This window comes from Xylaria bambusicola (genome assembly GCF_022495145.1).
Source record: "Xylaria bambusicola strain CBS 139988 unplaced genomic scaffold F5B22scaffold_46, whole genome shotgun sequence".
Taxonomy (NCBI): Eukaryota; Fungi; Ascomycota; class Sordariomycetes; order Xylariales; family Xylariaceae; genus Xylaria; species Xylaria bambusicola.
In genome coordinates, this window is record NW_025953599.1 from 54,133 (window position 1) to 80,135 (window position 26,003).

The 26,003-nt window shown below is 44.2% G+C and overlaps 8 protein-coding genes across 8 annotated transcripts; 6 read left to right on the forward strand and 2 right to left on the reverse strand.

Moving 5' to 3' along the window:
• The first annotated feature begins 665 nt into the window (after positions 1-665).
• Positions 666-1,531, forward strand: F5B22DRAFT_619774 (uncharacterized protein). The gene is made up of 2 exons (XM_047975797.1): positions 666-1,112; positions 1,175-1,531. The coding sequence occupies exons 1-2, from the start codon at positions 885-887 to the stop codon at positions 1,367-1,369; spliced, it is 423 nt and encodes a 140-aa protein (XP_047827604.1). The 5' UTR covers positions 666-884; the 3' UTR covers positions 1,370-1,531.
• A 265-nt stretch (positions 1,532-1,796) lies between these two features.
• F5B22DRAFT_619776 (dipeptidyl peptidase IV N-terminal region-domain-containing protein) lies at positions 1,797-5,600 on the forward strand. The gene is made up of 3 exons (XM_047975798.1): positions 1,797-2,010; positions 2,081-4,663; positions 4,747-5,600. The coding sequence occupies exons 1-3, from the start codon at positions 1,980-1,982 to the stop codon at positions 4,905-4,907; spliced, it is 2,775 nt and encodes a 924-aa protein (XP_047827605.1). The 5' UTR covers positions 1,797-1,979; the 3' UTR covers positions 4,908-5,600.
• On the reverse strand, positions 5,586-6,741 carry F5B22DRAFT_386203 (uncharacterized protein). The gene is made up of 2 exons (XM_047971339.1): positions 5,909-6,741; positions 5,586-5,847 (listed from the first exon to the last, which is right to left on the reverse strand). The coding sequence occupies exons 1-2, from the start codon at positions 6,540-6,542 to the stop codon at positions 5,645-5,647; spliced, it is 837 nt and encodes a 278-aa protein (XP_047827606.1). The 5' UTR covers positions 6,543-6,741; the 3' UTR covers positions 5,586-5,644.
• On the reverse strand, positions 6,624-7,668 carry F5B22DRAFT_386233 (uncharacterized protein). The gene is made up of 2 exons (XM_047971340.1): positions 7,034-7,668; positions 6,624-6,977 (listed from the first exon to the last, which is right to left on the reverse strand). The coding sequence occupies exons 1-2, from the start codon at positions 7,475-7,477 to the stop codon at positions 6,705-6,707; spliced, it is 717 nt and encodes a 238-aa protein (XP_047827607.1). The 5' UTR covers positions 7,478-7,668; the 3' UTR covers positions 6,624-6,704.
• A 126-nt stretch (positions 7,669-7,794) lies between these two features.
• F5B22DRAFT_619782 (uncharacterized protein) lies at positions 7,795-9,221 on the forward strand. Its single transcript, XM_047975799.1, has one exon. It carries the CDS (start codon positions 7,911-7,913, stop codon positions 8,943-8,945), a length of 1,035 nt encoding a protein of 344 aa, XP_047827608.1. The 5' UTR covers positions 7,795-7,910; the 3' UTR covers positions 8,946-9,221.
• A 681-nt stretch (positions 9,222-9,902) lies between these two features.
• F5B22DRAFT_658952 (uncharacterized protein) lies at positions 9,903-17,862 on the forward strand (the record flags this gene model as incomplete). Its single annotated transcript, XM_047980161.1, has 11 exons — positions 9,903-10,438; positions 10,497-10,869; positions 10,918-11,007; positions 11,069-11,192; positions 11,281-11,862; positions 11,917-14,583; positions 14,668-15,470; positions 15,560-15,955; positions 16,017-16,598; positions 16,632-16,835; positions 16,892-17,862. 11 exons carry the CDS (start codon positions 9,903-9,905, stop codon positions 17,801-17,803), a joined length of 7,269 nt encoding a protein of 2,422 aa, XP_047827609.1. The 3' UTR covers positions 17,804-17,862.
• A 332-nt stretch (positions 17,863-18,194) lies between these two features.
• F5B22DRAFT_649737 (uncharacterized protein) lies at positions 18,195-18,623 on the forward strand (the record flags this gene model as incomplete). The annotated part of the gene is made up of 2 exons (XM_047979217.1): positions 18,195-18,287; positions 18,387-18,623. The coding sequence occupies 2 exons, from the start codon at positions 18,195-18,197 to the stop codon at positions 18,621-18,623; spliced, it is 330 nt and encodes a 109-aa protein (XP_047827610.1).
• A 2,485-nt stretch (positions 18,624-21,108) lies between these two features.
• Positions 21,109-22,329, forward strand: F5B22DRAFT_619806 (uncharacterized protein). Its single transcript, XM_047975800.1, has 2 exons — positions 21,109-21,847; positions 21,919-22,329. The coding sequence occupies exon 1, from the start codon at positions 21,506-21,508 to the stop codon at positions 21,770-21,772; it is 267 nt and encodes an 88-aa protein (XP_047827611.1). The 5' UTR covers positions 21,109-21,505; the 3' UTR covers positions 21,773-21,847; positions 21,919-22,329.
• The last annotated feature ends 3,674 nt before the right edge of the window (positions 22,330-26,003 follow it).

The window sequence follows — 26,003 nt, forward strand, 5'->3', positions numbered from 1 at the left end:
TTGTGTATTATGTAAACAGTGATTGTATTGCCATTTTCTTTCGTGACATTGATGTGACGATAGTAGGTAGATACCTACTCGGAATTGCCAAGTGTACCTTTGACGAATAGTTTGGATGCTGGAGTCACTTGATTCTACCTAGCTCAGAGCCCAGCTGGCCTAGCCATGGCACCCGCGATGTATTGATACCAAGTCATCTCATGACTTCTCCTATAACTCCGGCACACTTATGATTAAATGCTCGCGACCGTTCAGCTCACGTAATGAAATTGGCAGCGAACCTTCATAGCCACCGCTCTGCCACGGGCGTGAGGGCCCGAAGTGGAGCCACGCCAACCCCACGCTTTGCGGGATACGAAATACGGAGGCGGGCTGGGGCTAGACCCGCGAATCAGGCACCAGAGATCGGCATTCGGTTCTATCGTTGTCATTTAACTATCAAAAGATGCGATTAGTCGAGCATGGTAGGTAGGTCAAAGAATACCTAGTCCAAGAGGCAAGGCACTTTTCTGCCGAAAGCAATTGTTTGTACCTAGTCTGCCCTGACAATGGTCTTGCCTGGTGTGTTCTTCGGGATGGTCGTATTGTAGATAGCGACGAAAAATGGGATATATAAGGAGGCATAGAATCCTCCTTCTCAATTATCAATAGCATTCGAATAGCCACAACCAATTCGTATCATCATCACCTTGTATTGCTTAGCACTGTCTTCACTAGAGGGTACGAGGAGCAAAGTACACGAAAACCATTCACCAAGATTACTTGATCTGTTGCCCAACCTACCAACGCGAACATCTACATCACCAATTGTTTTCACGATACAACTCGAAACTCTCTAACAAATCAACTTGTATCGCAAGAGAAAAAAAAACCCCCCAATCATTATGTCTCATCACGTAGCCCACATACCGCCCGAGCTCTCGGATCTACATTGTTACACTGAGACAGATGGCGTCATCACAACCACAATGTTCGATATCCCAGGATACAAAGTCATAAGAGTCCTCGGCACCGTATACGGCCTTACAGTACGGTCGCGAAACATTGCCGCAAGCTTAGGCATGGTCCTCAAAAGTATGGCGGGCGGCGAGTTGAGATGGTTCACGAACATGGTAAGTCCTGACTGTGATGGTCAGACAGAATGCGAACAGACAAACACTGACCTGAGTAACAGCTTTATTCTGCACGGAATGATGCCATCTCAAGGGCAGTAGCCGAGACGAAGAACCGCGGAGGCAACGCCATCATCTGTCTCCGTTTCGAATCCGGCGACATGGGCGGCTTTGCGCAGTGCTGCGCGTACGGAACCGCGGCTGTCATTGAGAAGATTGATCCCGCGGTCGAGGCACCGCCGCAACTTGCGAAATAAGGATACCCGAGGGTTTGGAGCATCGCATGGTCAGCACGGGTAAAATTGGAGAACCCGCGTGGATCGCAAGTATGATCACGTCATTGTTTGATGCATTGTTAGTTAGTACAGTATTAGTGATACCAGAGTGCTTTAGTCAATATTCATATTTTCCAATCTGAACTTTTCATTAAATCTCATGAAATAAAGGCACTCATACGTAAGGTGTAGAATTGTGGTTTAGAAATTCAAAAAGGTGACATACTATTTCAGCATCTTAAGAGGTTGACATTTAACGCTTGGCATCGGTAGTTAGGATTAGGGGCTCCAGCACCTAACCTCAGTCAGTAATAGTGCTCAAATAGTGCTGTGGGTTATTGACAATAGCACCCAAGCCACAGGATATTCCAAGCGTGCGCCACATTGCCCAGGCGCCGGTTGGTTCTGACACATCGCCTGGACGACTCCAAGCTACGCGCAACCGCGAGCTAGGTGGCTTGATCATTATGCTTAATCATTCATCTGGTTAGTTATTGTACATTATTCACGATTGATGTGTTCTTGATACTGGGTATAGGATCGGTTGAAACCGCGTTGGTATCATCGATGCAAACCTACAGATAAGCATCAGATGGCATCCCTGGATCGCGAGGTGAAAATGGGTATGTATAGCTGGCCATGGCAGCTGTATCACATCATTCATGAAATGACACTGAGCTAACATCCCAGAAGCCTCACCACGCCCTTCACGCGACTCTCTTTCCTCGGTTTCCACGACGAGCCTTGTCTTCGAACGTATTGGCGAACGAGAGAAAACCGGCAATGGCTTCACCAATCGCGAGCTCTCCGACTCGGATCATGACGATTCCTTCAATAGCACTGCGTACGACGATGAGCGGGCTGCCTTTCTAGAATCGGCCACCCCGGGGAAGATTCTTGGCATGGACATCAAGCTCAAGCGCATATTGCTGCTTGCATCTGGCATTCTCGTTGCTGCCTGGGTCATCGGACTAGCCATATTCGTCTCGTCCAAGTCCTACCAGCACGCCTCCGAAAAAGAACATGACCCTACCGCTACCGCCTCGCGTGGCTCCGGGAAGCGCATCACCTTAGATCAAGTCATGACTGGCTTCTGGAAACCCTACAACCATCAGATGAGTTGGATTGACGGTGCTAATGGCGAAGATGGGCTTTTACTGGAGCAAAATGCGCCGGGTAAAGACTATCTTGTTGTGGAGGATGTCTTGAGTCGAAACAGCGACAACGTTGCACCTAGCGTTCAGATCACTTCTTCCAAGACCCTGATGGAAAAGGCCTTTTTCGATGCTGCTGGTCGGACCTTAACACCTGAACAACTCTGGCCTAGTCCTGACCTTAAGAAAGTTCTTATTGCAACTGGTGTTATTAGTGTTTGGAGGCATTCATTTACAGCAAACTACTGGATATTTGATGTAGAAACCCAAACTGCCGAGCCTTTGGATCCTAACGATTCGGCCCGAAGAGTTCAATTGGCACAGTGGAGCCCTAAGAGCAATGCCATCTCCTTCACGAGCTCAAACAACCTCTATGTTCGCGAACTCGACAGCAAGAAAGTAGTTCAAGTTACCAAAGATGGCGGACCTGAATACTTCTATGGAATTCCAGACTGGGTGTATGAAGAGGAAGTCTTCGGCGACAACAGCGCTACGTGGTGGTCTACTAACGGCGACTTCATGGCCTTCCTGCGAACAAATGAGACGCTTGTACCTGAATACCCCATCCAATTCTTCATTGACAGGCCAAGCGGAGAGGAATTTCCTCCGGGTAAGGAGTCATACCCGGAAGTTCAACAGCTCAAGTATCCAAAGGCAGGATCACCTAATCCTTTTGTTGATCTTCTGTTCTATGATATGGCTAAGGGCGACACATTTTCTGTGGAGATTGAGGGAGGGTTTGATCCAGAGGATCTCCTCATCACTGATATTACATGGGCTGGGAATCAAGTGCTCATCAAAGAGACTAATCGAGTTAGCGATGTCATGCGTGTCGTCCTTGTAGATGTTACTGCACGAACAGGGAAGACTGTAAGGACCGTTGACGTGGGTAAAATTGACGGAGGCTGGTTTGAGATATCTCACGACACCACCTATATCCCAGCCGATCCGGAAAATGGCAGACCCGAAGACGGATATCTTGACATGGTCATCCATGACAATGGGGATCATCTTGCCTATTTCAGCCCACTTGACGCAGATGAGCCTGTTATGCTAACCTCGGGTAATTGGGAGGTTGATGATGGTTCATTAGCCGTCGATTTGAGCACCAATGTGGCGTACTTCACTGCCACAAAAGAGTCCTCCATTCAACGACACGTTTACAGTGTCAAGTTTGACGGCTCAGATCTCAAAGCCTTCACTGATACTAGTAAGGAGGGCTTCTATAGTGCCTCCTTCTCTCGCAAGGCAGGATACGCTCTGATCACTAATCAAGGACCCAACGTGCCTTCTCAGAAGGTAGTTAATACTCCAAGTAACCCGACCTCTTTCGAGCATATGGTTGAAGAAAATAAGGAACTAGCAGACAAGGCGAGGAAACATGAACTTCCATTACTTAAATACGGAACTATAACTGTCGATGATGTTGAGTTAAATTACGTCGAACGGCGCCCACCGCATTTCAACCCAAGCAAGAGATACCCTGTCTTGTTCCAGCAGTACTCGGGCCCAGGTTCGCAGTCCGTGACCAAACGATTCACGGTTGACTTTCAATCTTATGTAGCTGCTAATCTCGGCTATATCGTTGTAACGGTTGATGGTCGTGGCACCGGGTATATAGGACGCAAGGCTCGGGTCATAGTTCGCAAGAACTTGGGCAAATGGGAGGCTCATGATCAGATCGCAGCCGCCAAAATCTGGGCTGCAAAGTCTTACACTGATGAGTCGCGAATTGCCATCTGGGGCTGGTCGTATGGTGGATTCCAGACCCTGAAGACACTCGAGCAAGATGCCGGCCAGACATTCCAATATGGCATGGCTGTTGCGCCTGTTACCGATTGGCGATTTTACGATAGCATCTATACTGAGCGATATATGTTGACGCCGCAGGAGAACCAAGCGGGATACGACGCCACTGCCATTAGCAATATGACTGCACTCGCTGGAAACGTGCGCTTCCTCATCATGCATGGCGTCGCTGACGACAATGTCCATATGCAAAACACCCTTACCCTCCTTGACAAGCTAGACCTAGCCACCGTTGAGAACTACGATCTGCACATGTTCCCCGATAGTAACCACGGCATATACTTCCACAATGCGAACCGTATCGTATATGATAGTAAGTCCGTCCATTCATGATTTTCGATGCGAGCTCGAGTATATCAGCTCCTCCATCATTGAGCAATCACTGACGCATTACAGAATTAAGCAACTGGCTCATCAACGCCTTCAATGGCGAGTGGCTCAAGGTTGCGAACGCAAAACCTGGACAGGTCTCATCTTCCAAGGCGAGAGAGAAGAGGAACGGTGTCGAGGAGCTGAAGGCTGGAGTCGAGGAGATACGGAGAGAGATGGGGCATTGATTACAGGCGGTCGCATATTTCTGCTTTCCAGGCGCATTCGTGAGCAAAGATATTAGTTACAGGCGTTAGTGGTGTCCGGTTTGCATTTTTGATTTTTTGGCTGTAAGATATACTTTATATATACTTATTAGAAGTAGATGCAATTCTATGCTAGTATGTCCATGGGATGGCTAGTGATAAGGGACGAACTCCGATATATTCACCTATCTTAGGTAGTATAAGCGATGGGGTGGGCGATATCGCCACGACCACCCTACCTGCCATCAGTGCCAGCCCTCCTTATAGAAATCAAGGGGGCAAGACGCAAGACGCGTTCAACGCGCGCATCTTTATCTATTAAACGTCAACGCCTTCAACAGAGACCTGAAGTAAGAATTCCCTCATTTAGGAGAGACTATGATAGTCATTTCGTTGAGAGTACCCATGACTTTATGTGTATTATTGTCCAAATCCTCCGTAAATCTTCTCCTTGCCGCATCTTTTTAACCATCCTATCGAGCATTCATATTCTGATATCCAAGTTAGTGTGCATCTTCAAAGTGCTGCTGCAGTACAGCAGAGCTTATCATATGACCTGGTATATACTGTGTTGTACACTGTGTCATAGCTTGTGCTGGTGATGGATGGAAACGGCCTTACCCGTTCAGACTGCACTTCCGTCGCCAACCTTCTGACTTCTACGGGACGCAGAAGGTTGGCGACGGAAGTGGAGTCCCAACGGGTATTTCAAGTGGACACTATCTCGAGGGCAGATCGCGGATAGCTGTCAGAATCTTGATACGAAGTTCGCAGTACCGTGCTTTTCGAGCTTCGTTGTCAGATTGTTCCCGCCGCAGCTCATTCCCTACGAGCCTTTCCATTCTCTTCAATGAGAGACTCGACAGTTGGTCCTCGACGCCGTCCAGATCCTGGAGCCTCCGTCTCAGCTCGGCTTTAATATCTGCGACAGTGTCTCATTAGCGAGTCTCCATAAAGAACCTTGTAGACTTCATATAGCTCACCGCCTGGTTTATGATCAACCTTGAGTCCCCCGCGGCGTTTTGCCGCGCCGAGGAAACGACCCCATTTCCTTATAGGAGCCGCCACTAGGGGCCCGGTAGCGGTCCCATGTGTTGCCGATAGAAGATCATCCACTTTGGCCTCCAACTCGTTCAACCGCTCAACCCATTCTATCATATAAAAATCTTCGGCTGTGCTAACATCCTTCAGATCCACGAACGAGTCAACGTATGCGTTAAACACGTCGAGTTCGTCGAGAGTAGGGTCCCCTAGAATGACATCTGAAACTAGTCCGTCTAGCACATAAAACCTCCTTTCCCCAGTGGCATGGCCTTGTACCCTTAGATCGGCGTCCACGTACCCGAAGACTTTGGCTGTCGTGCCGTCAGATAGAACCACAAAGCCTTCGTCGTCTGGAAGACGGGTTATATCCCAGCCGCGGAATTTGGCGTATTCATGAGACACCAGATCAATGTCGGACCCGGTATCGGCATTGGCGAAAACGCGCTCGGAATCGACAAGGCATTCGAGCTTTTGCCGGGGACGCTGCATATACATAAGTCGCCATGTCCGCCTCGCCAGATCTGAGACAGCCTTCTTGAGGCGATGTCGGAACCTGGTAACCGTCTCGGTCATATCCCGCAGAAAGTGATCACCGAGTACAAGACCCTCGGGACAATTCCTCACGATCGAAAACGTGCAAAGCCATGACTTGAGAGGATCGTCGGGGAATGAGACTCGTAGAGACGTCTCCCCGACTGACTTTGACTGCACCCCTAGGGCGTTCGTGAACACACATTAGCAAGCGGCGGATCGGTCGATCCGTGCTCCCAGTGTCTTTGCCAGTTGCTCTGTCATTGCATTGCGGGTCGCATTTGTATCAGGCAATCCATCGATACGCTTGCCTCCTATGAGTACGGGCAGGAACGAACGTTCTATCGGTCTTTGATGAGCGGTTCTTACGTCGAAATCCACGCCGACATGTAGCTTTCTCGTATTATGCACTCTTCGTGGAGGCTCGCCATCTACTTCGTTTAATGTATCTGTCGATCTGTAGCCCATGATCGAGGCCTAAACATGGTAAGTATCAGATCAAGCAATTCTAGTGGGTATGGATAGTCACATACATACTCTATAGCCCACTCATAGTCAGCCCGGAGCAGTTCATTGAGCTCCTCAGGATTGCTAGGCAACGGGACCAGATCAAAGGGCAAGACGGAAAGCGCCTTGGCGAACCTTTTCCTTCCAAAGCGTCTCCAAATCTTGTTGATACTCTGCAGTAGCAGTGGCTCCCCCTTTCCCCCCCCCACCTGACCCTTGTTGGTGGTGGTGGTTGATTCTGTCTTCTGGGACGGTTCTTCGACTAATATCGATATTTTATAATTATTGCCCAAGAGTCCCACGTCAGCGTTAACGTCGAGGGAGGCACTGGCTTTCTCGAACTCGGGATCAGGGACCATAGAGGCATCAAAAGTATCGCGGGCCAAAAAAATCTCGTGCTCCCAGAAAATCTTGTGGTCGCAGGGAAACTGCTCCTGGGTAGGTTTCGAATAGTTCTCAAAGCTCTCCATCGCAATATTGGATAAGGCTGTTGACCGACAGTTGTTCGATTCGAGTCCTTGCTTACACTACAAGGAGAAAACTGGTGAATTTACAATCTACTTGAATTGATTGAATATTATGTTGGGGTTTGGATATGGCAGCACTCGTTGGAAAGGTGAAGAGGTTATATGTGGCGATAAGGATGTCTAGTGAGCGAAGCCCCTGAAGTGGGGGAGGGGCTATGCAGGCAACTGGTCGCCTCGTTTTGGAACCTTGTAGTGCAGCTACTATAATGTCAGCGATCAGCTGAAGCTCTCGAGGACCAATCAGTATTGTTGACCCCAGGCATGCGTATACTTACACGGTGATGGGATTCCCTCTAGTCACCGAGCTCTCTTACCACTGAGCTGAAAGCCGGATATATCTTGATCAAAAACGACCATAAAGTCACGTCCCAAGAAAATGGGCCATAACGTAGAAGAAGGGAATTCCATATACCATTATGTCTCTGGCTTCGGCTCGTTTTCAGATTTTATTGCCAGCGACGAGGACAAAAGCACCGCGGTTTACAATCAGTTCAGCAGATTAGCGGCCAGGGATCTAGTATATTATCAAAGCGAGCTGGCAGAGCTTCAGGCTCTGCAGGACCAATACGACATTGAAGATGCGAAAGACGTTGAGGATCTGCAGAAGCTCGATCTTGGGAGTATTATCAGGGCACACACTAGAGATTGGGTAACGTTCAAGCACTCAGCTTGGGGCCAGAGCAGACCAAACACTCATCTGGTGCCAGACGAGCGGTGGAAGAAACGGATGGATCTCGCCATGGAGATCCGGGCAACATTAAAGGACTACCAAGAGGCTCTCATCCGCCAGTCGACTTTGGCTAGTCTACCCCGTCCATCAAGGCAGACGATGACGGCGCTGTCGAACTACTTCCACACGCGGGCCGTTGTCCCACATGCGACTCCTTCCGCCGCGCAGCAGCAGACTACAACGACGTACCCCATTCTGACGGGCGCGAGTTCGAAGCTCTACGCGACCGGTATGACGGAAGCGCAAATACGTCTCTCAGATTACATTTCGCTCTCACGGCCGGCGGAGGCTGAGGATCCCCTCACGCACTTCCTCAAGACGTACTGCTCGTGCCTGTTCAGGGAACGCATAGAGCCCCTAGAGTTTCCCTCTCGGGCAATCTCTCACCTATCAGCGCGGCAGGTCGTGCGGTACTCCCTTACGCGGATTCAACTAGCGGTATCCTTCATCACGACTTTCTTTGCTGCCGTGCTACTCTTCCTACCTATCGCAGTCCTTCCCATATCATCGTCACAACATGAGACACTTGGCCTCATCGCGCTCTTCGTCGCTCTATTCGCCATTGCCATCATGCTCATGACGAACGCTAGGCGGGCTGAGGTGTTCGGTGCCTGCGCCGCCTACGCTGCCGTGCTTGTTGTGTTTATTAGTGGAGATTTCGCAGGTGGGGGGAATAAGTAGGCAAATTGTCTTGTCACTGTCGACTGATGGTGTAGGAGGGGTGGAAACGACCAAAAAGCGGTCTCTAGGTACGATTGTTTAGACTTTCAAGCCATATTTACTGAGTAATAGTAAGTCGGTACGCCACAAGCCTGGTGCGGATGCTGAGGTGAGCTTCATGACCTGAAGTAGTTACCTGGCGGTATGGCGTTCTGCTTATCTTCTATTGCAACCACGAGCTTAGAGTATCTAGGCGCTAAGTTGATTCATGAAAAATATGATTTGTTGCTGCACGAGGATTCCACATCACCTTCGTGCTTACGCCATGGTTGTTTGTGCTAAGCGCCATCTTTCATTAGCCTCAAGTAAGCGATTCTACATCAACAAGTTAGAAGAGGCGACATTACATAGGTAATGTTTCACTTCCCACGCCATGTAGAACATATGTCTCAAGAGCATCATGCATGGCATTACAAGTTCTGGGTACACTAAGCACCTTGTATGTCTTGAGTCTGCAGACTGTGGTGACGTATCGCAGACAAGGGGGGTCTCACCATGTACAGAAGTGTAGATATCTACCTCTAGATGGGTGAGCAGCTCGGAACGGCCGACACGTAACATCCATCTCGCTACACGATTGATTGCCATCGCATTCGTATGAACGACGTACCGGATCCACTAACCACCTCGTTGGGTACACAAGAGAATGCTAGAAGCCCTCAGTGACCAATATGAGCCAGTCGCTTAGAAACAGACACGCCCTCCTCGGCCCGACGAGCCTGTAACAATGCCTCAATTGACTTAACATGAACTGGAGTCCTATTTTTAAAATATCAATCATCTAAATCCTCTAAAAGGTTTCCCCTGCGAATGTAGTATAAAATAACGGTTAACGAAACGGTAATACACGGCGTTCCGAGAGACTCTGCCACCACAATCGCCGAAGACAGTAAGGGAAATAATTCAAACAGAGAAGAGATGAACAGGGACTCGCAAGACCAGCCCAAAGTTGGCGCTTCAGATTCAAACCCAGAACCAATTGCGATTTGTGGTCTCGGTCTTCGTCTTCCTGGCGGAATACGCTCTGGCGAAGCCTTCTGGGATGTTATTTATCACGGCAAGGACCTCCGCGGCCCAATCCCGGCGGATCGCTTCAATGTAGAAAGTTTTGGCAACTCACTCGGCAATAAGGCGGTGATTAAGACACGTTATGGATATTTCCTTGACGAAGAGCTCGGTGTATTCGATCCCTCATTCACCAGCATAAGTAGGGAGGAATTAGCAAAGACTGATCCACAACAAAGAAAAGTACTCGAAGTCTTTCGAGAATGTCTTGAGAATGCGGGAGAAACGAATTGGCGATCGCGCCCTATTGGTGTGTACGTCGGTACGTTTGGAGACGATTGGCTTCTGAATGTCTCTCGAGAATCTCAAATTAAGGGGGGATATAACCTCTGTTGCGACCTCATGATTGCAAACAGAATCTCATATGAATTTGACTTACAGGGGCCAAGGTATGTCGTGTTCTCTTCATTTAACAGTCAAAGGATTCTTAATCCTTATCGTCAATAGTCAAGTTATCAAAACAGGATGCAGTGCAAGCCTTATCGCCCTTCACGAGGCATGCCGAGCTCTCCAAAATCGTGATTGTAGTGCAGCTCTCGTCTGCGGTACTTCGCTCATCATGGGACCGTATGTTTTCTCAGTCATGAGCAGCGAGGGAATCCTCTCTCCGGAGGGATCGTGCAAGACTTTTGATGCTAGTGCGGACGGGTTTGCCCGGGCCGACGCCATCAACGCCGTGTTTCTCAAGCGCCTCCCTGATGCTATCAGAGATGGCAATCCGATACGTGCTATCATCCGCAATACTGGGAACAACAGTAATGGTAAATCTCAGGGACTGTTCTCGCCAAAAGCATCCGCACAAGAGGCGTTGATACGCCATGTCTATGCTTAGGCACATCTCAACCCGGCTGACACGGGCTTCATCGAGTGTCATGGCACTGGAACACCGACGGGAGATCAAATAGAGACCTCTGCAATAGGAAACGTCTTCGGTGAAAGAGGTATACTTATAGGCTCCGTATGTATCGTCCCTCCTAGCTTACGATTTGTTCTATCTCAAACGAGATCACTTTGATTAGGTAAAGCCAAATGTTGGCCATTCGGAGGGAGCGAGTGGACTCACTAGCTTGATCAAAGCTATTACATCTTTGGAACACCAGACCATTCCCCCAAACATCAAGTTCTCGACACCGAACCCAAAAAGTAAGGGTCTCTCCTTTATCTCGCTCTTTTAGCACAACTAGAACCTACGAAGGCCATCTTAGGGGAGACTTACTGACTCACGATGCAGTTCCATTCACGGAGAAAAGCCTGGTGGTGCCCATCAAACCGATGCCGTGGCCAAAAGACCGAGCAGTAAGGATATCTATCAATTCGTTTGGTATAGGGGGTAGCAACGCACATGTCATTGTCGAAAGTCCAGCTCAGTACTTTATGGATAACCCACAGATCAACCTTCCGCACCAATTGGTATCTACACCAAGTCTTTCAACGTTACCTCGGTTGCTGGTCTTTTCCGGAAATACAGCCGAATCTGTTAATACCATCGCAAAACAAAGCATTGCCTACAGCCGGCAGTACCCCGAAAGACTGAACGACTTGGCATATACACTCGCGAGCAAGCGTGAAAAGCTTAGCCGTCGGTCGTATGCTCTGGTATGGCCCCGGGGAGAGGGGAATGTCGAATTAGCACCTGTTGTCAAAACGCTTATTCGTAAGCTTCCACTCGTTATATGCTTCAGTGGTCAAGGAAGCCAGTGGCCTGAGATGGGTCGGGAATTGCTCAAGAGCCACTCCATCTTTTCCGAGACTATAAATGAATTAGATTACGCTTTGAAATCCTTAAAGGCGCCTCCTGACTGGTCGCTAAGAGGTACAGTATATCAGACCCCGTAGCTCGGAGTTTGAAGTTTGACATATGACCTAGATGAGCTCCTGAAATCGGAAGAATTGACCAGAGTCAAGGAAGCTGAACTATCACAACCTCTTACTACAGCGGTACAGGTCGGTCTTACAAACGTACTGCGACGACTAGGCGTCATCCCTGAAGTTGTTATCGGCCACTCGAGTGGTGAGATAGCAGCCGCACATGCTGCCGGCCTTCTGAGCGCTGGCGACGTAATCATCATTGCCTATCTCCGGGGATGGGCCACCAGATTTCAGACCACCAAGAGCGGTATGGCAGCAATTGGGCTCGGTGTTGACGCAATCAGGCCGCATCTCCCTGATAATGTTGTTATCGCGGCGGAAAATAGCCCACACTCCGTTTCCATCTCAGGAGACATAGAGGCCGTTGATCATGTGGTGGAGCAAATCAAGCGTATTCATCCTGATATCTTGGCCAGAAGGCTCCAGGTCGACATGGCTTACCATTCTCACCACATGATTCCAGCCGGGAAGAAGTACCTCGAGGCAATGGAGAGAGAGCTAGGGATCGGAAGTACATCCATGTCACCAGATTGCTCCGGGACGACTATGTTTTCGACCGTCACAACTCAAACTATTACACAACCTCTCGACTTGGCGTACTGGGTTCTCAATCTGACTTCCCCAGTCAAATTTAGTCCGAGCTTTTCGAGAATACTGAGATATCTTAACTCTCAGCCCTTGTGTATTGAGGTCGGACCTCATTCACAGATGGCTGGGCCGGTGCGTCAGATATGCGCGGCACACCGCCTAGAGTGTATTTATGTTCCTGTCATGGTGAGATTTACGGATTGTCTCAGTTCCTTACTCAGCGCAATTGGTCAACTCTTCCAGTATAATGTCGACCTACACGTGACTGCTGATACGGTGTTATTTCCATCTGGCAAGACTCTGGTAGATCTACCACCATACCCCTGGGATCACTCTGAAGAGTATTGGAATGAGAGCAGGGTATCGTATGACTTCCGCTTTCGAAAATATGGTCATCACGCGCTGCTTGGGGTCAGAGTAACCGAAAGCAGCTCTCTAGAACCGACATGGCGTTGCGTTCTCGACCTGGAAGACGAACCTTGGCTAAAGGGCCACGTAGTGAATACGAATATAGTGTTCCCCTTCTCGGGTTACGTGTGTATGGCTGGGGAAGCGATTCGTCAAATCTCAGGCATCGAGCAGGTAGGCTACAAAGTCAAGCATATTGTGGTGGACACTGCCTTGGTGCTAGTGGAGAACAAACCGGTCGAGCTTATCACAACCCTCCGGAGACGAAGGCTCACCGACACCTCACACTCGGAGTTTTATGACTTCGTTATCTCATCTTACTCGGGGAAGGAGTGGGCTAAGCACTGTGAAGGCAGCATCACCACGCTCCATCAAAGGATCAAAACTACTCCAAATGTCACGACGCTGTCTCGCAAAGTAGCGACATCGCGGTGGTACGAAATCATGGCCCGAGTTGGTCTAAAATATGGCGATGCATTCCGAGGCATCAAGTCACTCGAAGCATCCCCATCGGAACGTCGAGCTGTCGGCATTATCACCGGGACTGTCGATGGCCCATTCCTATTTCATCCTGCTGTTATGGACTCGGCTTTTCAGTTGATGATCGCAGCAGGTGCAAAGGCCGCCTCTCGCCACCTCACCCAGCTTGTCGTACCGACTTTAATTGAAGAAATAGACGTTTTTGCGATGTCTGAGAGTATGGTCGCTGAGGCTTGGGTGTGTCCAGATCTCAACGATGTCGGCTTAGAGTGTACCTCAGCCGAAAATGTTGTACTCCGAATGAAAGGGGTAAAACTGACCAGTTTGGAAAGTGATCAGGATTCAGAGGTAGACGTCCATAAGGCAGCCCGAATGGAGTTTTTCCCTGACATAGATTTCATGGATCCTACATCGCTTATTCGAGCGCCGGCCATGAAGAGAGATTCAAAAGTAGCTCTCGAGGCGATAGTTCTCTTATCGATCCTCGATTTAGCTGACCGTCTCGAAAATCTGGAGCCGAGCCAACCACACTATCGCAAATATCGAGAATGGATTCGTCGAGAATACGATAAGGTAACAAATGGAGAATGTCCACTCACGGAGATCGATGCTCTTCGCCTCACAATGCTCAGTCCGACGGAACGGTCGGACCAACTTCAAAAACTGCTGAGCAAATCATCGCAGGACCCCAGCATCCGCTTGCAAGCAAGCGGCATCTACAAGATAAATCAGAACTGCGAGGATCTGTTCACTGGCCAGGCGGACGCGCTGGAACTCTTACTAGAAGATAATGTGCTGGCCGAGGTCTATAACTCCGTATCATTTGATTTCTCATGTTACGTTAGGCTGCTATGCATCAGCAAGCCCAAGCTGTGTATTTTAGAGGTTGGTGCAGGAACCGGTGGCGCGAGTGAGCTAATTCTCAGAGATCTAGTCAGCACGTCAAACAATCCTCTGTACAGCACCTACACATTTACCGACATCTCGGCCGGATTCTTCGCCCAGGCTTCTGAGCGTTTCAGCTATGCGCCCAATGTGGAATACAAAGTGTTTGACATTAGCCAGAATCCCTTCAGCCAGGGCTTCAAGCCTGAGACGTACGACCTGATCATCGCCAGCAACGTCGTGCACGCGACTGCGAACCTCAACGTCACACTACGGAACCTGCAGCCCCTGCTACGACCCGGAGGTCAGTTACTTCTCTCTGAGGTATGCGCGACTGCTGCTAAAGCCCCTGGGTTCGTATTTGGACAATTTTCTGGCTAGTGGATAGGCGAAGCCGACGATCGCAGGTGGGAACCCTTCGTTTCCGTTGAGCGATGGGACCGAGAGCTTAAGGCTGCTGGCTTCACGGGGGTCGACACAGTGGTATTCGATGAAAAGGGGCCTTATCAGTACTGCGCCGCCATGATATCCCGTGTAGTCCCCCAAGGGCTGCCCAGACCCGGCGTGGCACCGAAGCTGGACAATCTTACTGTCCTGTGTGCTAAGCCAGAACATGACAACACTGTCAGGCTCATAGAAGATCTGCAATTGCGTGGGTACAATGTAAACGTGACTGAATTTGGGGCCCGGCCGCTGCCGCCGCACGATCCAATTCTCGTCACTCTAGATCTAGAAGGATACCTTTTCCAAGACATTACTGCAGAAAGACTAGGCGCTTTTCAGGACCTCTGCCGACAGCACCAGGGCCAGAAGCTTCTATGGTTGATGCCGCCCGTGCAGATAGGCTGTGTCGACCCGGGACACGGGCAGACGATAGGGGTCCTACGCACCATCAGGGAAGAACTATCCTTGCCATTTCACACACTTGAAATAGCGCAGTCAGAGCCATTCTTTACCGATCTGGCTCTGAAAGTCATGGGGAAGATAGTTGCAATGGATGAGAATGAAGCACTCGATCCCGATAGAGAATTTATCGTAGAGAACGGCATGATTCTGGTTGGTCGGTGCCAACAATTTTCATTGAAAAGACGCATGGCGCCCACAGCAACACAGGATTCGGCCGTGAAGCAGCTCTGTATCGGTAAAACGGGACTCTTGGAGACTTTGCATTGGGTTAGCATGGGGCCCAACGTATTGAATGCGGATGAAGTCGAGATACAGACGAAGGCTGTGGGACTAAACTTCAGAGTAAGTGAATACACCATGACACCACATTAGAGTGTGTTGAGGCTGATGAGTTGGTTAAGGACATCATGGTGTCTATGGGTCTTTTGACGTTTGAAGGCAGCTCACCGCAGCTAGGTATCGAGATGTCTGGTGTAGTTACCAGAACTGGAAGCGATGTTCGGCATATTCGAGCAGGTGATCGCGTTATCGCCGTGGCATCACGTGGGTGTTTCTCGACCACAGCTATAGCCAAGGCGCCCCTTGTTGTCGGGATCCTCAAACACCTCAGCTTCGAAGAAGCAGCCACAATGCCGACAGTCTTCGGAACAGTGTTTCAAGCCCTAGTGCGAGTGGCACGCTTGCGTAAGGGGGCTAGCGTTCTGGTACACTCCGCATGTGGTGGCATCGGGCATGCTGCCGTCCAGGTGTGTAAGAACGCTGGCGCCAACGTGAGTTTCAACAGTACCATCTTTTTTAGAACTATCCAGCTACTGACCTGATTTCTTATAGCTCTACGTAACAGTGGGCAACTATGATAAAGCCAATTACGCTCATCGGGTCTTCGGCATCCCAAGAAACCAAATCTTCAGTTCCCGAGACGACTCTTTCCTCGAGGGTTTGATGCGTGAGACGCAAGGTAAGGGCGTCGATGTTGTGTTGAATTCTCTCTCTGGAAATCTACTACATGCTTCGTGGCAGTGTGTCGCCGAGTTCGGCCAGCTCGTGGAACTCGGTAAGCGAGATCTTGTCGGATTCGGGACTCTCGCTCTCGAGCCCTTCCTGGGGAACAGGTCTTACTCCTGTGTGGACTTGGCCCACATGCTCGAGCGTCGTCCTGAGGAAGTTGGTAGTCTACTGAGAGAAATGATTGACCTATTTCGTGCTGAAAGAATCGAACCGGTCAAGACTCGCGCAGTTTACACCACACACGAGATTGAGAAGGCCTTCCGATATATGCAGAAAGGCAATCACATTGGAAAGATTGTTGTGACAATGCCGAAGGACACCTCCAGCTTGGCTGCTCGTGTCAGGCCTGTAGAAATCAAGTTTGATCCCGCGGCGAGCTATCTGCTCACCGGTGGTCTCGGGGGTGTTAGCCGATCAATAGCAACTTAGATAGCAGAGCGAGGTGCACATAATCTAGTATTTTTGTCTCGATCCGCAGGTAAAGGAAGAAACGATAGCACGTTTTTCACCGAGTTAGGGGCCCTAGATTGTGTCGCTGTTCCTGTGCCAGGAAGGGTTGAAGTTGAGGAGGATGTCCTGAGGGCGATTGCGGCAGCTCCAACCCGTATCAAAGGCGTGATACATCTTGCCATGGTTCCCCGGGTAAGCTGACTTTTTTCAAAGTAGCGAATTGCCCCGGCTGACTCTGAATCGTTTAGGATGGTGCTATTCTTGATCTAGCTTTCGAAGACTGGACTGCAGCCATAGCACCTAAAGTACAGGGGGCTTGGAATATACACAACGCATTCGTCCAACGAGCCGAAGCACTTGACTTCTTTGTCACATCAAGCTCGATTGCGACACTAGTACAAAATCCCGGCCAGAGTAGTTACGCTGCTGCCAATGCCGCGTTGGAGGCAATGGTCCAACATCGCCGGAATATGAGGCTTCCAGCAGCAGTCCTTGGGCTTTGCGCTGCCGACGACATCGGGTTCGTTGCTGACAATCCAACCATCCGCCGGAAACTCCAAGCTCAAGGGGTGCACTTCCTACCCGAAAAACAAATCCTCGATTATTTCGAATTCGCCCTCTTAAATCAATTGGACCCAGAGACACCTGGCAAAGATCAGCAAAGCTTCTTGAAGCCACGCATCAGCCACGGCTATACTATCGTCGGTTTGCACAGTGACACACCCTTAAATGATCCTCGGTGTCCCACCATTTGGCGTCGTAACCGCAAGATGGGCATGTACCACAACATACGTGACGTATCCAGCAGCGCGGGTGGCAACTCGCTGAGCGGCTTGAACGCCTTCTTAGAACGGGCTAAGACAGACAGCGATCCGGCCCAGTTCTTGCTCGGAAAGGCCAACGTCAATTACCTAGCGACTGAAATTGGCACGCGTATCTTCCAGTTCATGATGAGGGACATGACAGACTTGGACATTTCGGCCGGTCTAAATGCGATCGGCATGGACTCCTTGATGGCGATTGAGCTACGAAGATGGTGGAAGCAGACCTTAGCTGTAGAAGTGACTGTGTTGGAGATCATGGCAGCTGGAACAATCTTGGGGTTGGGCCAGCTAGCTAGTGAAGGACTGGGGAAAAGGCTAGGAGTGAAACCAACCTAGGTGGGAGTCTGAGTCCCCTGCAGGTGGGTTACGGCTTCGCATCGCATGTGACAAGGTAGCAAGTGTAACTGAGTAACATATGAAGTTGATGTCAGATTTATGAGATTGAGAGTAGCTTGGAGCCTCTTCCATCTAAGAGAATACCATTTGTACTATTGCTTATCAATAATATAGGTTATTGGGCGCATCCATTGTTGTTGAAAGACCGGAATCCAAAGCGTTAGAACTATTGCTCTATGGGGTTAACAGATAATCCTGTATTAACATGACATTGTTACATCCCATACCTAGTACATGAGTAGCAATAAGACTGGAATGATACTCATTTAAAGGATATACGCATTGATGAACATAACTCGAGTCTTATAAGTAGGAATATACAACGCCCATTATGGGGCGTGACTCAGATCCTGATCAGAATGCCCCTGAAGCTGCTAACGGTGATAGGGATGTGAGGCGATCCCGCTCCGTTATGTCCGGTGAAGTCAGCCTCATCTCAACCACGATCTACGTCTTCATGGCTTTGTCTAGGGCCAAAGAAACAAGTCTCATCTAATCTAATAGCCTTTTATGACGGTGTTAGACATACTCTGTTTGGTACTGGGTCCGCCTTCAACAGTTATATCCGGGAAAGTTCAAAGTCCACGGAGGCGATCCCGGACTAAATGCCACCAATTTGGCGGAAACACCTGACCAGCTGCGGGCTCGTGGTGCGGTCGAGCCCCATGTTGGGGGTGAAAGGATCGCTTCTATTGCTAGAGGCGAGCGCGACTCCGATGTGGGACGGGTTTGTGGTGTTTATGGTGTTTCACCTTGGTAGTAGATATAATTGCTATTACCGTGTATCAATGATAGAGTAGCTTCCAACAGGGCTGGCTACCCTTAAGTCAGCCAGTACATATGCGTGCTAATATACGCATCCCACTTCACGCTATCTTCCGATAAATGAAACTGAAATAACGTAGGACCTTGCCGGTACCATATTGAGCTTCGAAGTAATCTAGCAGTTTGATAGCTGGGTTTACGTCCTCCTCTCCGTTGTCTGCACTCTTTTTGAGAGCATCGAGCCACTCCCGGACCGGCTCTTCATCAAATATCAACCCGACTGATTTAAACTCGCCAAGCCAGCAGTCCCAGGAGAATAGTGCTACTCATCGCGAATACGGAGTCGGCTAATTGATTTAAGGTCGGGTTCGAGTATATTTTGGCGGCGATAAGTCGAGTCCCACTTGACAACTTTGTACTTGCCGATTTGACTTGAGTGTTAAGCTCTCTCGCTATACGCAGAACTTGCAGTGAGTCGATTCCAACCAAGGCTCAGTCAGTAATTATCAGGAATAGTAAACAGGAGCGTGCAGGAGCAGTGAGGCCAAATGCCTTTCCGAGAAGGAAATAATGGCATCGGGGGACTAACTAGACCACTCTTGAATTTGTGGGAATGTACTGAAAATTCCTTGGTATCGAATCTGTTTAGGCTCGCGGACTAGGAAGAGCTCGTTATAACAAGGACAGAGATACTGAGCTTGGAACTAGGCAATTCTGATTATAATGAACAACTGCCACTTCCAATTGAGGGTCAAATCCGAACTCACGAGTTCCATGATTCGCTCGGCATTAACGCTCAAAATGCTGCCGAAACTTGAAGAGGTATGTAATTCACATTTGCGCTTCCTTTCTTCTTTTCCTTCTCCTTCTTCACCGCCTTCTCCCTTCTTTCCATCGTAATAAGCTGGTCGTGGTGATAGCAATGCTCCTGGCTCCCAGTTGATCTCTTGGCGATAGCAATCATATTGAAAATCCGGTCTGTGATTGCACACGCTGTCCTCCCTCTTATTGCAGTCTACCATCAATAATCCAATCCATCTCTAGAAGCTAGCGCCAGGCTTTCCAATCTTGGATTGATCGATTGATTGATTGGCTAGTACATGGAGAGCCCTCAATGAATACCGAGGTATATGTAATGACGCCAGATCATGTCTCAATGTCCATATTCCATTGGCTCTTAGTCTCTAATGTCTTCTGATCCTCCAAGCTGAAGGGTGGGTGTGCCTCCGTCTTCCTGCTGTCTTCAGCGATTCTCTAATCACCAGCTCAGGCTTCTGCCTTTGTCTAGTGGTTGTCCGCTAACTACCCAGGTCAAGCCTTTCGTTGTCGTCACTCTCGTGATTGTTTTTGTATGTCAAAATGTCGCGACTCGGAGGAGAGCAGGTTTGCGGTGCCATCGTTCCCACTCGTAGGGCCTGCGGCAAGGTGGTATATGTAGGTAGGTAGGGACTTCTTCTAGTTGATTAGTAGCATTAGCCAATGGCAAGTCAAGTCCTTGAGCAGCAGGCACTAGAGTTCCTGAGCAGCAGGCACTAGAGTTCCTGAGCAACAAACACTGGAGTTCCTGAGCAGCAGACACTAGAGTTCCTAAACAACAGACATTCGAATTCCTAAGCAACAAACACTCGAGTTCCTAAGCAGCAAACACTGGAGTTCCTAAACAGCAGACATTCGAATTCTTAAGCAGCAAATACTTAAATTCTTAAACAGCAGATATTGGAGTTCCTAAGCAGCAGACATTAGAATTCCTAAACAACAGACACTCGAATTCCTAAGCAACTGTTACGGAATAACATAAGGAGTGCAGTACTATACCACTACGCCACCAAAAGGTAACGACGAATTATTAAATCAAAGGCTTAACATCTTTATGCTTACTATATAATATTATACTATAATAATACCCCTTATTTTAAATATAATTAATTTAATTATATATAAAGAAGTATATATTTAAAAGTAATATATATAATTAATACTTAAAAACCCTTATAATAGTTTTTTAATTATATAAATAAGTTAAGTTCTTTATTTTTAAAAACTACATTAAGGGTTATTTATATAAAGGGTCCCTAATCCCTTTATAAATAAAATATAATTACTTAATTATAAAATTAAATATATAATTATATAACTTAATAAACTATTATAAAATAATATAAGGAGTATAATATTATACTACTATATTATTAAAAGGTAACAATGAATTATTAAATTAAAGGCTTAACATCTCTGCACTCACTATATAGTACTGTACTGTAATAGCAACAAACATTTAAATTCCTGGGCAGTAAATATTCGAATTCCTAAGTAGCAGATATTAGAGTTCCTGAGCAGCAGATATTAAAGTTCCTAAGCAACAGACATTTAAATTCTTAAGCAACAGACATTCAAGTTCTTAAGCAATAGATATTCGAATTCCTAAGCAATAGATATTCGAATTTTTAAATAATAAATACTTAAGTTTTTAAATAACAGATATTTGAGTTCCTAAATAGTAGATATTAAAGTTCCTAAGTAGTAAACATTTAAATTCCTAAATAATAGATATTCGAGTTCCTAAGTAATAGATATTAAAGTTCCTAAGTAGCAGATATTCGAGTTCCTGAGCAGTAAACATTGGAGTTCCTGAGCAACAGACACTGAAGTTCCTAAGCAACAGACATTCGAGTTCCTGAGCACCAGCGTAGATAGTTTTAGTGCGCGTGAGGGTGGCCTGGTAAGGCAGCAGTGTCAGTAGTCTCAATCCTTCAAGATTGGACAGCTGTGATAACGATGTAGCATTTACTTTGCTTAGAGGCTGATGGCCAGTACGCAGAGTGCAATCGAAACTATGCTAGGTCCATGGTGTTCTAGGCCGATGATGGGTATCCATGTATGGGGGTCGTTGTGGATGGACTAGAGTTGCATGAGGGAAAAGATCTAAGCTATGTACAGTGGGACACTAGAGAGGTATTTATCCCATACAAATACAGTCAGCGTGTGGGTGACACGGGCCATGTCCTCGCTTACACTCAATACATCCTAACCCTTATTGTGAACGTATTTAGCCCACAATCTTCACTCAGCACCATTGGCAATCTAGCCACACTAGGCTGTATGCCAACACCCCTTATGTATATATATGTATTCATGGTAGAATAGTGAGTCGAAAGTTACCACAATGACCTCATGGTACCACAACAGCTCGAAAACGGACCGTGCCATTAAGCATGGCCTCTGCGATGTCCTTAGTAAGCATATGTCCTGAACTTTAGGGAAAACGGCGATTTATTATTGGCGGAGCTTACCAAATGCATCCTGGGCCTTGTCCAAGGGAAACGTCTCGACCATACAGTCTATTTTCTGTAGCTCGGTAAATGCTATGGCTTCCTCGGAGTCTTTGGCATGACCACTCGGCCAAACTTGGATCGAGATACCGTATTTCAACATGACGCCGGTGTTGACAGGTATTTCGCCCGGTACACTCAGCACCAAGAGTTTACCGAGGACCCCAAGGCCGGTGATCAGAGGCGTGATTGAATCGGCCGTGGGCGCTGTCGCAACTACTAAGCTTGCACCTCCCAGGGCCTTCAAGGCTTGGCCGACATCGCCCTTGTTCGCATCAATGTACTCGTGCGCCCCAAGTTGGCGTGCAAACTTTTCCTTTTCTGCGCCTCGTGATATGGCTGCAACACGATAAGCAAATCGCAAGGGTCCCGGGCCACCACGTCACGGGCTACCCCACCACCCACCCAACACCACTTAATTAAAGCTGTATTTTTCAACGAAAACGATCGCAATCGCTATTTTTAAGCGGTTGTAGCCATAATACAATCTTTAAGCTTTAAAATATCCTTTTAAATAATCTTTAATAAATTTTTTAAAGTTTTAAATACTTTAAAATTATTTACTTTATTTTTATAAATCTTCCTATTATATATTTAATATTTTTATAAATTTATATTTAAATGTTATTTTTACCTTTTTTTTTTAATTTAATTAATTTTTTAATTTTAAATTAAAAGTATTAAACTTTTACTTTAAAAGTTATAATTTTATTAATTTAAAAGTTTAATACCTTTAAAACCTTTTAAATAATTAATTTTTATATTAATATATTAAATATATAATAATTTATAATAAATTTTTAATAATTTTATTAAAAATTTTAACTTATTAAAAATATTATTATAATATATTTAAAGTTAAATATTAAAAAGTTTAATATTTTAAGTTTATTTTTATTATAAAAGCTTTATATTTAACTTTTAAAATATTCTTTTTTTTTAATATTATATATTTTAAAAATAATAGTTTAATTTAATCCTATAAAAATATTTTAATTATTTTTTATATATTTTTAATTTATTTAAATATTAAAATATTAATTTTTATAAATTATAATATTTTTAATAACGCATCTCCCACTTAACCTGGCCACACAATTAAGCTGGCCACCCCCTTAACCTATATAAAAGTCCAATGTTTCAATTTGGAATAACTTAACCAATATTAGTCCTACAATTTAATAATTAGTACCATTAGATCCGTTATTTAATAAGGAATCTAGCGGTATTTTTTACTATTTTTTATAAAATTTATTAGGCAAGATATTAAGCAATACGCTAAAAGGCCGTTAGGTAAGGATTATTTTAATGCTTACTTTAGCGTATTGCTTAATAACTCCACGGATATAAGTTGTATAAATCAATGGAGAGTACCGTTGGATAGCCCTTCTTATTACGAATCTAATGGTATATTTTATTATTTTATACGACTAATATTTATAAAGTTATTCAATTATCACGTGATTAGCGTACCGACGTTTTTTGTATGGGCTGGTGGGGTGGCCAGGTCAATTGGGTGGCCAGGTTAAGTGGGAGATGCATTATATTTTTTTAAAAGGTTTAATATTTAAATTAATTAAAAAATATTTATAAAAATAATTATAAAGCTATTTTTTTAATAATTTAAAAATTTTAATATTTAATATTTATATAATATAATTATAATAAAGCTTATAAAAAATTAAATATATTTTATTTAATATATAAATTATTAAAAAGATATTATTTATATAATTATTATAATTATTATATATTAATATTATTTAACGCATCTCCCATTTAACCTAGCTACCCAATTAACCTAGCCACCCCCTTAGCCCATATAAATAACGTCGGTACATTAATCACGTGATAATTTAATAACTCTATAACTATTAATCGTATAAAATAATAAAATATACCATTAAATTTATAATAAAAAGAGCTATCTAACGGTACCCTTTACTAACTTTTACAGCTTACATTCGCAGAATTATTAAGCAATATGCTAAAGTAAGCGTTAAATTAATCCTTGCTTAGCGCCCCTTTAGCGTATTGCTTAATATCTCGCTTAATAAATTTTATAAAAAATAGTAAAAAATACCTCTGGATTCCCCTTGAACTAACGGATTTAAAGGTATTAATTGTTAAATCGTACGATCAATATTCGTAAAGTTATTAAAGATTGAAATAATGAGGTTTTATATAGGTTATTGGGGTAGCCAGGTCAATTGGGTGGCCAGGTCAAGTGGGAGATGTGTTATTTATTATTATATTAAATTTAAATTTATAATATAAAAACCTTTTTAAATTAATTTAATATAATTTTATTATTAAATTACCCTTTAAATAAAGCTTAAAAAAATTAATTATTTTATAAATTTATATTTTATTATAAAAATTATTAATATTAAATATTTTTACCTTTAAAGATTATTATTAATAAAAAAATATAATTATTAATAATAATATATTTTAATATTATTATTTATTTACTTTTATTAATATTTTTTTTAAATATTAAATAATTAATTATTTTATAGTTAAATAATTTAATAATTATTATTAATACTTTATTTAACGCATCTCCCACTTGACCTGGCCACCCAATTAACCTGACCACCCCCCCAGCCCATACAAAAAACGTCGGTACACTAATCACGTAATAATTTAATAACTTTATAAATATTAGTCGTATAAAATAATAAAATATACCATTAGATTCGTAATAAGAAGGGCTATCCAACGGTACTCTCCATTGATTTATACAACTTATATCCGTGGAGTTATTAAGCAATACGCTAAAGTAAGCGCTAAAATAATCCCTGCTTAGCGTTACTTTAACGTATTACTTAATATCTCGCTTAATAAATTTTATAAAAAATAGTAAAAAATACCTCTAAATTCCCCTTTAACTAACGGATTTAAAGGTACTAATTATTAACTCGTACAATTAATATTCGTAAAGTTATTAAAGATTGAAATAATAGGGTTTTATATAGATTATTGGGGTGGCCAGGTCAATTGGGTGGCCAGGTCAAGTGGGAGATGCGTTAACTTTTATTTTATTTATATTATATTAATAATCTTTTAAAATATTAATAATTTTTAAAGTTTTAAATTAATTAAAAAAAAGATTAATATTAATTATTATAATATTATTAACTTTTAAATAATTAATTATATAAGATTTAATAATTTTAATTAATAAATTTTATTAAATAAAGCTTTAATATTATAATAAAAAAACCTTTTTAATAATATTAATATTATTAAATATAAAATTTATAAAAATTTAAAATTTAATTAATAATAATATATAGTTTAATTTAACCTAATTAATTATTTAATATATTAATTAATATTTTAAATAAAGTAAAAAAAATTAAAAGCTTTAATTTATTTCTTTTTAAATTAAAGTTTTATTAAAATAATATTATAAAGTAATCTTAAAAATATTTTACTTTTATATTATTATTATTATAGTTGGAGTATTATATATAAGGTAAAGCTTATATTAGGGTACTATTTATATATTTATTATAAGATAAAGAACAAAGGAAATATTCTAAGTATAAAAAGTATGGCAAAGTATTTTAATGCGTATAGCGAAGCGATGGTTATGTGGTAATTACGATACGTATAGCAGTGTAGCCATCTAGGCCCTAAGTGTTGGATTAATATAATATATAAAATAAGAGCCTTATAAATTAAATATATTAATTACATTAAATGTATTATTATTATAACGTACGCTTATTATACTCCTTTAAAAAGCTTTATATATAATAATATATATAATTTAATTAAGTAAAAAAATAAAATAAAATATATATAATTAAAAAGCTTAATAGTTAAAAATTTAATAATTAAAAGTTTTATTAATTTTTATACTTTATTAAAATAATAAACTTTTAAAAAACTATTAAAAAGATTTAATTACTTATAATAATAATAACTTAAACTACTTATAATTAATTTAAAAATTTTCCCTTATAAAATAAAAACTTTATTATAAATGTTAAAAGTAAGAACTTTTAAAAATATATTAACCTTTATTAATAAAC

Excerpts from the sequence above, each read along its gene's own strand:
- F5B22DRAFT_619806 (XM_047975800.1), top strand. The coding sequence starts at position 21,506 with ATGGGGGTCGTTGTGGATGGACTAGAGTTGCATGAGGGAAAAGATCTA.
- F5B22DRAFT_619774 (XM_047975797.1), top strand. The coding sequence starts at position 885 with ATGTCTCATCACGTAGCCCACATACCGCCCGAGCTCTCGGATCTACAT. Across the intron at positions 1,113-1,174 it reads TGAGATGGTTCACGAACATG|CTTTATTCTGCACGGAATGA; the intron begins GTAAGTCCTGAC and ends CCTGAGTAACAG.
- F5B22DRAFT_619782 (XM_047975799.1), top strand. The coding sequence starts at position 7,911 with ATGGGCCATAACGTAGAAGAAGGGAATTCCATATACCATTATGTCTCT.
- F5B22DRAFT_386203 (XM_047971339.1), bottom strand. The coding sequence starts at position 6,542 with ATGACCGAGACGGTTACCAGGTTCCGACATCGCCTCAAGAAGGCTGTC. Across the intron at positions 5,848-5,908 it reads GGTTGATCATAAACCAGGCG|ATATTAAAGCCGAGCTGAGA; the intron begins GTGAGCTATATG and ends ACACTGTCGCAG.
- F5B22DRAFT_619776 (XM_047975798.1), top strand. The coding sequence starts at position 1,980 with ATGGCATCCCTGGATCGCGAGGTGAAAATGG. Across the intron at positions 2,011-2,080 it reads GGATCGCGAGGTGAAAATGG|CCTCACCACGCCCTTCACGC; the intron begins GTATGTATAGCT and ends ACATCCCAGAAG. Across the intron at positions 4,664-4,746 it reads GAACCGTATCGTATATGATA|AATTAAGCAACTGGCTCATC; the intron begins GTAAGTCCGTCC and ends GACGCATTACAG.
- F5B22DRAFT_386233 (XM_047971340.1), bottom strand. The coding sequence starts at position 7,477 with ATGGAGAGCTTTGAGAACTATTCGAAACCTACCCAGGAGCAGTTTCCC. Across the intron at positions 6,978-7,033 it reads ATGAGTGGGCTATAGAGTAT|GCCTCGATCATGGGCTACAG; the intron begins GTATGTGACTAT and ends TACCATGTTTAG.